This window comes from Notamacropus eugenii, chromosome 4 (genome assembly GCF_028372415.1).
Source record: "Notamacropus eugenii isolate mMacEug1 chromosome 4, mMacEug1.pri_v2, whole genome shotgun sequence".
In the NCBI taxonomy this organism is placed as follows: Eukaryota; Metazoa; Chordata; class Mammalia; order Diprotodontia; family Macropodidae; genus Notamacropus; species Notamacropus eugenii.
In genome coordinates, this window is record NC_092875.1 from 419482377 (window position 1) to 419494252 (window position 11876).

At 36.2% G+C, this 11876-nt stretch overlaps 1 protein-coding gene across 1 annotated transcript in view; it reads left to right on the top strand.

The window, feature by feature from the left end:
- The window catches only part of TTC33 (tetratricopeptide repeat domain 33), a 40885-nt gene extending 30675 nt beyond the window's left edge, over window positions 1–10210 (top strand). Inside the window, exons 3-5 of the mRNA XM_072605749.1 lie at window positions 311–392; window positions 3994–4125; window positions 8106–10210. Of these exons, the coding sequence (XP_072461850.1) occupies window positions 311–392; window positions 3994–4125; window positions 8106–8459 (568 nt within the window). The 3' untranslated portion in view covers window positions 8460–10210. The remainder of the gene's footprint in view (window positions 1–310; window positions 393–3993; window positions 4126–8105) is intronic.
- The last annotated feature ends 1666 nt before the right edge of the window (window positions 10211–11876 follow it).

The window sequence follows — 11876 nt, forward strand, 5'->3', positions numbered from 1 at the left end:
TACCAGAAAAATCTAACTAAGGTGCCTCATAGCTTCTCCCCTTGAAAATAGCCCCCACATTGTCCTTTTTCATAGTAATTTTGAGGTTCTTAGAGCGTGTCATTTAATATGAGATTTAGTCTAACCACAGAGAGAGTTTCAAGGTTCTGTGACTATTCTCACCTCCATCACCTCTCCCATCTTCCTGTGCTCTTCATTTCTCTCATTCCCAGAATAATCTTATCCGTTCGTATTTCTTAATACTTATTTAATAGTATCCGCGGACTTTGAGGGGCCTAGTGAAATTATAATGTTGTTTTAATAACTGCAGGTACTGGGAGGCAATTCACAAATGGGATGAAGCACTTCAGTTAACTCCAGATGATGCTACCCTGTATGAGATGAAATCACAGGTAATACTTGTACTCTTAGAATTTTAAAGTGGTAACAAGTGAAGAAAATGGGCAGTCCTAAAATTTGGATTTGAATTTGAAAAAAATTATTTTTGCGTGTTATATTATTATTTAAAATGGATGGAAAACCTAAACCTGCTTTGAACCTGTTTCTAGCCATTACTGTCTCTTCGACAATTTCCTTTATCATCTGGCAAAGAAGATACTAATATAAGCCTCTAATTAAGGTCCAGTTACTGTAATTTAATGATATATTGTGCTTTAACTGTTTCATGGGTGTAGTCTCTTTTCATTTGATCCTCCCCACACCCCTGTGAAATAGGTAGTTGGATATGATCTCCTTTGACAGATGAGGATGGAGGCACAAGGAGAATGAATGTTTTATCTGAGGTTACACAGCTACTTGGTTTGCTAGATAATGCTAAATAGAACTTGACTCCCAGTTAGGTTCCTTCCAGCGGATTAGGACAGGTTAACATTCTCGGGTGAAGCGTGAGTGCGTCTGGGCAGACTCACTAGATCCTTTTCTTGTCCCCATCATCTCTGCTCCCGTCTCCTCCAGAAGGGATCATTATTGAGAAAACTTTGTCCTTTCTGCCTCTAGAAATGAAGAACTTACTTCAGGGAATTAGGCTCCTTGAAGTCACGCGCTCAGTGTTGCACTTACCCTCAAAGTCAGCCTCATTAGATGTCATTGGAGGCCAATGACTGCAGCTCTGCTGCACTCAGATCCAGTTCATGTGAAAGACATCGTCACCCCTGTGATGTCATTGATCTTCTGAGAACAAAGAACAAGCAGCAATGACAACAGCTAACTGGGAAGTTAAAGGGAAGCTTAGGAGACCTGACTTAGTACCGAGAAGACTGCCTGAATGCCCTGCCCTGCTGAGTGCCTCCCTATTGGGAAATAGTTAGAAGCATGCTCCATCATAGCATGAGAGCATGCCTCACGCAGGCTGGGCTAGGATTTATACCATCAGTCTCTGAAGTACTTTTCTTCTCTAAGGTCACTCACTGACTTTAGAGGTCACAGGAGGTGAGTTGTGGGAAGATAAAGAGTTGTGGATAAAAGGTCCAGACTCTGCTGGTGACTAAGCCAAGGAAGGAGAAACAGCTGCAGTGTTTTATTTATTCATTTGGCAAACATTTATTGAGTTTTTGCCTTCCAGTTCCTAAAAGTCACTTGCATAGAAAACTTGTTAATCAGAAATTTTGGATTATTAAGATTTGTTTCTTTCTGAATTCTCAAAGGTGCTCTGAAGTATTGGTTGAGACTTCATAGATGGCAGAGAAAATTATTTATATGAGACTTTTAAATAGCCATCTGTGGTCTCTGTTGTGTTATGTGTATAACATCTTTCCCACTCTTTTTGGATATCTCATTGAGTGCATTTTAAAATCATGGGATCATATTGAAAATGCATGTATCCTTTGTTTTATAATAAATATAATATTGTCAAAATTTGTGTGATGCCACCTGCTGGAGTTCATTATGTAACTACAGTCTTTATTTGGTAGGCTAAGGTAAACTAATGGTATTTTCTGTCTTGCTTTTTTGTTCAAAAACAATTTCACTTGACAGAATTGTGTTTTAATAAGCATAAACAAGAATTTCACAGGATGGGCAGACCTAACTACATTATGATATGTATTATTAGAAAGAATGCCCCCAGCAGTGAGATCATAGATCCATTGGGTAATTGGAGTATTCTGCTATTAAACTTATGAGTCAGGTAGATAGCGCAGTGGGTGAGAATGCTGGATATGGAGTCAGGAAGACCTGAATTCATATCCTACCTCAGAAACTTCTTAGCTCTCATGTAACCTTTTTAAGCCTCAGTTTCCTCATCTGCAAAGTGGGATAGTAATAACACCTACCTCCTAGGGTTGTTGTGAGGCTCAGATAAGATAATATATTACAGTACGTTGTAAACCTTGAAGTGCTGTACAGATGACGATGGTGAACCAGCAGAGCATTTGTTTGGTGGGCCAAGGTGAATTATGACAGCACCTTTACTCTTATTTTATCATTTAAAGATAGTTTTATTTGTAAAAGAATTAAAGCATACTTCAGTTACTCATGGATTATTTTTGGTGGTGTTCTGGACCTCTGATCCCAGAACGTAGTGATACCTGCTTTTCAGCCTCTGGTCTTTGGGAGTTAGAGACCTAAGGCACAGAGAGGTGATGGCATTTGCCGAGGGTTTGGTAGCTAGTTTGTATTAGAAGTGACACTTGACTCTGTTTAGTCTGCCACACTGCTTCTACTTCTGGATAAAAGTCGAAATTTCTTTAAATTTTCATTTAAATCAGCTATTATTAAAACTCATTATGGTTGTGAAACAACTAGCTTTCTCTTTGTTAGAGTCATCAGTGATTTTTTTAGTAATTTTAAACTAGGAATCTTCTTTGGGAACTGTGTTTGGCATGTAGCTTTATTGCCTTCAAGATAATATCATTGCTTCTTGATAATCAGCTTAACTCTAAAAAAAAAGGCCTGAGCAGCAGATTAAAATACACTCGAAAGAAATATTTATGAATAGTTTTAAAGTGATACTCATACTTAAATATTTAAGATACTTAAAAGGGAAAATCAGACAGAAGGAGTCATGGGTACTAGGCACCAGGTTTGTTTTACTACAAGATTTGAAAGTCTCAAATAAAAGAGCAAAAATAGGAAGCTTTTTTTAGGGAATAGCTGTAAAACATCATTAAAGTGAACCCTTAACACACAAGTATGTGCATGTATGTTATAAAGATCTGAAACTGGCTAAGTATTTTATAATCTTTTTTGGGTAACCAGGGAAAACATAAGTAAAAATTGTCCATGCACTATAGGGAACCTTATTTTATAATTCAGGTTTTGCTTTAAAACATCTATGTATATTTAACTATGATTTGTGGCCACCTGTGTGAAATAAACTCTCGAATCTACCAGTGATCCTGAATTATTTGGGTTCCCTAACACCTAAGGAGAACTTGGGCCTATGGACCCTAAAAATGGGTCCTGCCAGATTTCTTGACCTCATGTGGGCATGTAGAACTTCTTGGTATGGTTGGGTTGGTGAGATTGATAGGGACTCATTAATTCCTGGAGAAAACACTGAGAGAAGTTTAACTTTCCCTTTCTCTTCCCTCTCCCCTCCCTACAAGAGCAGAGACTTCATAGGGTTAGAGTAGGAAAGCTGCTGGTCCTCCTAATATTGGGCTGTGACTTGAAGGAAGTGTTTTATCTTAGGTAACTCTTATCACCAGCATCACTGCCTTGGAAGTATGGCCATGGAAACCTCACTTTTTTGTCTTTATGGCAGTAAGAATTTATAATTAGAAGAAGAAAGATGATATATGTTAATGTTTAAATAAGAAATTTCTTGTTATTTGGGGTGAGGATGGGGAAATTTTCCTAACTCAAAACATGAATGGGAGAGGAGAGGGAACAAAAATTAAAATGACAGTATTTAAGTGTAAAAAGAAATTTTATCCAGAAAGAAAAAAGTCAAAAAGATGCTTCATCTTAGTTTTTTAGGGGGCAGATGAATTGTTAGTTTTTGACACTAACTGATGGGTTTGTGCCTTTTTTCTTTCTCTTTTTTTGATGTAGGTTCTGATGTCTCTTCATGAAATGTTCCCTGCAGTTCATGCAGCAGAAATGGCTGTTCAGAGAAATCCACATTCGTGGGAAGCGTGGCAAACTCTGGGACGTGCTCAGCTTGGCTTAGGGGAGATTGTCTTGGTAAGGAAACATTATCAAAGTCCTGGAGACTTGCACTTATTGAAGTTAGATTTGATTGGGTAAGCCTGAATATGAGAGTCCTTCAATTTATGTAACTCATATGAATTGCTTATAGGATCGTAGAGTTAGATCTGGTTAGGTTCTCCAAAACTGCCGTCACAGTGGTAGCCCTGCTAGATTCTTCCATGCTGAAGAGGCTCCAGGTGTCCAGTCCTGTGATCCTTAATAATCCAATAAAAGCAGTAACAACAATAAACATTTATAGAGCAGTTTACTGTGGGCCAGGCACTATGCCAAGTGTTTTCCAATTATTGTCTCATTTTATCATCACGACTCTAGGAGGTAAGTGCTATTATTATCTGCATTTTATAGATGAGAAAACTGAGGCAAACTGAAGTCAAGTGACTTGCTTAGGGTCACACAGCTAGTAAACGTCTGAGCAGGATTTAACTCAGGTCTTCTTGACTCCAGCCCTGGCACTGTATCTACTTTACCAGCTAGCTATCAAGTGAGGCTGGCACAAGGAGGCTTAGCCTTTCCAAACGTACTCACTACTGACATGGAACAGATCCAGGACAGAAAGCAAGTTATGGAGGAAGTACGTGAAGTGGTGAGATCCCTCAGATGCTCCTGTTTATGGATAACATTTAGTGATAACATCAAGCCCGGGAACATTTAGGAGATTGCAGAACCTCCTCAATGAAATCATTAGTCATTCCAAAGAATTCACCTAACTATCCATGTAGAGAAAACTTCCAAATCCAAACCCAAAGAAACTCAATGAATGAAGAAACCCAAAGCTATTGATAGACTAGACTAAGAGTTGCCAAACTACACCCTAATGGCCTACCTGCCAAAACTTATCCACTGCCTGTTTTATATTCCTGTGAACTAGAAGTGGTTTTTACATTTTAAAATACAATAAAACTTTATTTACAAATATAAAAAACACTTCTTAGTTCCCAGGCCATACCAAGACAAACAAACAAAGCAGACTGTGATCTCGATTTGGCCTGTGGGCCATACTTTGCTAACCTTTGGTCTAAACAGGGGTGAGGAACCTGTGGCCTCAAGGTCACATGTGGCCTTCTAGGTCTTTGGATACGGCCTTTTGACTGAGTCCAAGTTTTACAGAACAAATCCTTTTATTAAGGGGATTTATTTTGTGAAGTTTGGATTCAATCAAAGGCTGAACTTGAGGCCCTAGAGGGCCACATGTGACCTTGACACCACAGGTTCCTCACTCCAGTCTAGACTATGATATGCAGCTAAATGGGCAATATAGAACACTCAGCCATCACTATGTATTTGCATTTTAGACTGATATTTCATATAGGTCTTCTTACCTTTTTTTTGCATCATGGATCTCTTTGACAATCAGGTCAGATCTTCAGACCTCTTCTCAGAATAGCATTTTTAGATGTATAAAATAAAAATTATAAGATTACGAAGGAGACTGATTACAAAGAAATAGTTATCACAATTTTTTTTTAAAAGTTCAGACCCGTTGATTATAAATAGACAATTAAGTGGGCTGAGAATTGAACAGGTGAGGAGAGCAGACTGAATTGCCCATGGGAAATTGCATAATTTTAAAAAATGACCCCAAACAAATACTCTCTGTTTAATACCAATATTTTTCTTAGTGTTTTCATGGAGCACTATAATCTCTATAAAGATTGAAATTGAGGATGACTCAAAGGGCAATGGACAGGCATATGGTAGCTTTGAGCAGGCTGAAGTAACATATTCCCTCAAAATAGTGATCACACCTTGACTTGTAGCATAATGGGATCTACAGCACCCTGTCGCTTCTGAGTAGGGACCAAAATTCATGAAGTCCAACAAAAATGGCATTTATGTTGGGTTGTAGAACTCCTCCAGGATTTTCCGTGTTATACCCTGTTATATAGCATCAATGTGTCTAAAATTTTTTAAATTAGTTGACTAATGAAATTCTAAGTGTGGGAATACATGTCTAGCCAATGATGTGTCATCAGAAGCATTAGAAGTAAGCACCTTCAAATACTAAGGAGAAAACAATTGTGGTAAGAATAATAGCTAGCATTTATATAGCAACTCCTATGTGCTAAGCTCTTTATAAATATTTGATCCTCAGAACAGCTCTGGAGGTAGGTGTTATTATCCTGATTTTACAGTTGAGGAAACTGATACAAACCGGTTAAGTGAATTAGCCCAATATCACACAGCTCTATATAGTTAAACCTTATTTTAATGGGTTCACATAACTGAAATTTTATCACATAACTTTCCAAAAAAAGTTTTTTTAGTATTATAAGAAAACAGTAAACCCTAAATTGAGTAAATAAGTGGCCTCCTCTGAAAATTCTTTCTAGGTCCCAAGTAAGCCTAGAAGAAGGCCTATTAAAAAATTTCAGTTGCATTTTCTGAATAGTTGTTGAGGAATAAAAGTTCACCTATAAATATAGGAAGATGCTATTAGTTTTATAGGGAAAAAAATTCCTGTCTGCTAGACAAATTTGCTCTTGTGAAAAGGGGACCATTTTTGTTTTCTTTTGACATCTTTTTCGTAAACCACAATAATCTTTTCTGAAAATGTGTCAGTTTTTTCCATCAAATTCCGTGTACTAATTACAATCTAAAAAATGCTAATTCAGTCCAATTCATAATTTATTTTCTTTTTAGTAGTTTGATTACAATCTTTATTGTTTCATAGAGAGTTGAGAGAAGTCCAAAATGCTACTGTTTGGTAAGAAATAATGTTTTTTTTTCTACTCAGATGAGTTATAGTAGAGTTGGAAATTGCTAATCTTTCTGATGTGTGCAGCATATCATAGTACATTGCAACATATTCATCTGTCAGAAGTTCTGGTGGCACAAATTTTGTTTTTAGTTAAGCCACATTTTCCATGAGGTAAATACCCTTAATCTGTGGTAACAGTGATCTGTGTAACATTTATTTATACTCCTGTTCAGTTTTCTTACAGCAGGTACTTGCATTTATTTGTCCCTCACAAAACTGATCAACTCATTGGTTTTCCCCTCCATGCTGACTGTATTTTTTAAAAGAAATTCTTGGCTACACTAAATTTTTATGAAAATGCTTGAATACATTAGCTGAAAGAAAAAAGGGAAGGAAGAAGGGAAGGAAATCACAACTTGAGTGTGTTTTTGTTGTGTATTGTTTTTAATTTTTTTAAAATTGCCTACTAACGCATTCCTTTTATAACTTTCTTGGATCAACTAGAATGGATTCTGCAAAGTCTTCAAAGCAAACTTTTTTGTTGGCCCCCCTCATTTTTCAGAAGCATTCATTGAAAAGTCCTTCTGCTATCTTCATTTCTTTACATTTCTCTCAATTTCATTACAACCTCTTATTCTGTACTGATAAAATGTGGATATATCAAGGATTTTCAGTGTTAAAGCCATCAGTGTTTAGGCTCCGTAGGAAACCATTTGGGAAATAAATTCTAGATTTTCTGCTAAAAATATCCTATTTTGCAAATATGAGCAGCGTAATTATTAATACACTCTTAAAGACCTTCCTGCTGAACTTCCGGTTCCTCCGAGGCTATATGGCGGAAGAGGTGCAGGCCCTTTCTGCTCAGATCCTTCTACTCGTGTTAGAGGGCAGGCTCGCTTTGTGGTGGGGCGTGAGAAAGTGAGTGAATGTGAGGAGAGTGTGCATGACTGGAGTCAGAACAGCTGCTGGCCTCACTTCCTGCTGTTCTGCTCCTTTCCTCTCATTCATCAATGCCTTTTTGATATATTTCGGTGCACAAGACTTTGGTGAGAAGCATCAGTGACTGTTACCAAAGCCTCGCCCAGTCACCAGCTTGCACCCTGGGAAGTGTCATCGTCAACAAATAGTATCCTTTATATTAGGCAATAAATTGTTTCCAGTAAACTCATAATGTAAAACACAAATGAAAAATATGGAAAAGATATGGCTAGTATTAAAGTGATCGACTTGAACACCTCTAGCCTCTCTTTTGTAGGCAATTAGAAGTTTCCAAGTGGCCTTGCACATCTATCCAATGAATCCTGAAATATGGAAAGAAGACCTATCCTGGGCAAGAACATTGCAAAAGCAGCAGGAGGAAGCGCAGAGGGTTAAAAGAACTGAAACGCCGCCTGAAGAAATGCATTTATCCCCAAAATCGATTCCAGACTATGACTTTGAAAGTGAGGAGATTCTTGCTGTTTGTGCCGCTATCGCAGAAAAACAGAAGACGGTTTCAGCAAATAAAACGATGGTGATTGTGTCAGCATCTGGGACTGTAGAGACAGTAACCGAGAAGGAAGAAGGGGCCGCAATTCCGGATGGTTCTGTTTTTATAAAAGCTCGATAGAACAATGAATGTAATTGGAATTGAGCTTCTTGAGCATCACTTAAAGGTTTTAGCAGCAGAGAAATCCATCCTTAAGAAACAGGGTGAAACCAATAATTTTGAGATGAGAAATTTGAAAACTTAATGGTAGAATCATTGCATAATGTCTGCTCAGCATTTTGATGACTTGTGACTTAGAATGGCAACCTCAAGAAATATGAGTAAAATGTTGAGTGATTAACACATTTTGTTTGGTTTTTGTATATTAAAGCACTCATTTTATTAATGTGTAACTTGAAAAGCGAAAGCTTGTTAAAAATACTGCAGGTCCCTTTTGTCATTTGTGGATTGATGTGAAGGCCGTTGTTGTGAATTGGCTATTCAAATTGATACTTATTTTTGAAATTGGAAAATGTGGCAGGCTTTCCCTCCCTCTTCCAAATATTTTGTTGTTTAGGTGAAAAGAATATTGAACCCAAGAAGAATCTAAAACTATTTATGCATTGTAATGAAAAAGGAGAGTTAATAGTCAAAGTATCATCAGCAATATGGAATATAGGAATGTCATGTAGAATCTTGGAAACTTCAGCAAAAAACCTATGCATGTCTGCACATTCTAAGCAGTTTCTGATACTTCTCTTAACTCGGATCTGTACTTTTGGTTTTGTAAAACCAAACTAGATTGTTGCAAATTGTAAAACCATTTTAGGAAAGAAAAAAATTATTGATCTATGATGTTGCTTCCTCTACCTTCAACGTCTATCAGATGTGTCAAATTGATAGTAAGAAGCATTATTTTGACATTAAAATGTTTTTGTTGTAAGAAAAAAAGAGTAAGTAATCCCTGCCACAAATAAATCATTTTAAAAATGAGAACTTTTAAATTAATTATAATTTTTTTTACAGTTAGAGCACATCAATATGCATACTCCTTTCCAGTTTAAACTCTATATTTTCCTTAATTTTAAAGCTTAAGTTTTCTTTATGGTTATTATAATATGTGGTATAAATATCACATCAGATGGTAGACTTTTATTTTCAGCCTATGCAACTTGATAGGAACTATCTCGATTGGATAAGAATGTGGCTTACTATTAAAAAATAGGTAGATTCCTTCCCTAAAAAATGAGGATGAAGTTATTAGTTCTTAGGTCACTAACTCATTGTCATGTCTGTAACTTAGAATCTAAAAGTTTGTTCTTTATGTTGCTAACCATAAGGAATTACTGAAGATATCTTTGAATGAAAATTATCAAATGCATACAAAAATAAACATCTTTGCTAATGCAAGTTGGTTTTATAATTCACCAGTGTAATATACCGTTAAGTAGAAGTTTTATCCTATTCCTGAATCTCAGAAAGTTATTTTTTAGTGTTAAGATCAATTACCTTTGACAGGAATTAGAATAATCTGCTTCATTATATGGATTTTGTTTTCCTCATCTACATTGGAGGCAGGTCATTTGATGGTTTTTTGACAGGATCTTTGGGTGCATTACTCAGAGATGGAGAAATCAGCAGATTCGTTTTGCTGTAGAAAAGTATTGTACTATGTATTTGATCTGTCAGGGAAGTGGTTCCAAGTAGAATGGCAAGTTTTAATATAGCCTAGAAACAAAATACTTGTTTTAAATAATTAATAATTACAAATTTATTGGGTAAGTATAGATGTGAACAGCCTTGTAATTTACATATCGTTTGTGTGATGGATGTATATGCTTTCTTGTTTATTGTAAAATTCGTGTATAAATAAAGTTGTGGGGTTTTCTGCAGTCCCAAGTTTTTAATTTTACTTAAAGTGTGGTAGATTTATAAACACAGCATAATAAACTTTTATTGTTTCCTTTATATGTCTCCTTTTTTAGGAGATAACAAATTCTTTGGTAGATATTTAGCCCTATTTATTTATTTTTTCTGGTTTTGGGAAGAATGATGTAAAGACAGAGAGTAAACAGTTAAGTTGCTTTATAATCTTTCCTTCACATGAAGGTGAAACCTCTGCCATCCTCTGCTAGGATATGTGGTTCTTAGTATAAATTATCAACCAACGGAGCTGCCGTATAGCCACTAGCGTATTAAAAAAAAATTAACCCCAGACTTAATTTTTCATTTTTCCTATGCATGCAAAGCGGGCTATTCTCCTTGTTAGCCAAATAAAGTCTCATACTCTTACTTCGGGTTTCTTTCTGCATGTGTGATTCCATATAATCTAGATATGAAAATGAGAGGATCAAAGTGAAAAGAAAATCTTACTTCCTTGTCTACAAAGTATCTAGCACCATTTTCTGAATGCTCCTATTCTTTCAAATAAAGTAAGAGTTAGATATAGTGAAAGTTTATTTATTTAATGGTCTTTCAGCTGAAAGTATTTATTGACACAAACCTTTCCAAACTGCCAGTAAATCACATTAACAGAAAAATAAGTCAGTTATGTTAAGTATAATTTTAGTATGAAGTATACAAAATGTTCTAATTCTTTGAAGAGAGGCACATGAATGTATATTAATAACTATGTCAATTTCTAAGTAAAGTATTTGGTTAGCCAAATGATTATATTCTACAAATATGCCAGAAAAGTTTGCTATAGTTGTTTTCACAGATATTGTGGTATAGACCTATTAGAAGCAAAGATGAACTATAAGTTTATTAAGTATTGAAGTAACTTTCATAAGATCACAATGTGGAACTAGTATTTCAGCTCTAGTCTTCACCAAAAATACTGGGCTATTCCTGATTATGCCACATATCATACCATGATTATTGGAACCCACCAGGGGGCAGCAGACTCCATGAAATTTGGGGTCAGATGCTCATGGACTCATAGGAGAAAATAACTCCTTGTTCTTTACAATCTGTGTGGCTTTGTGCAAGGCACCCAGCTTTGGGCTACAGTTTCCTTATTTATAAGGTGAAAGAGTTGGACATGATGATTTCTAAGGTGCTTTCCAAGCTCTAAATTCTGTGATCCTAAATGTATCCTATTTTGTCTCAGCTGGGGCCTCTGGCCTTCTCTGACAACTTATTCTGATGGCTCCTTGTGATATGGAGGTGACCCTTGACTTCCCAAAGTCTGGAGCGCAAACTCTGGCAGGTCCCACTAAGGTGCAGTCACCAAGCTTGGGTTCAGTGAGTGACTGTTGTCTAGCTGAATTTAGAGAGGCTAATAACTGGTTTGACTACCAGGTTCTTTTTTTAACTAAATGATTTAATTCTGATGATTAAAACATTCTACATTAATTTTTTAATTGACTTTTTTTAAAACATTACTGTCATCTTTCATTGACTGACCTTTACCAATAAAACCCTTTCTTGTAAAACACACACATATACAATCAAGCGAAAGAGACAACACATTGGCTATATCTGAAAGTGTATATCATTTACTTCATACCCATAGTTCACCACCTTTTTGCCACCTCATCAGGTTTCTGAAGTCAT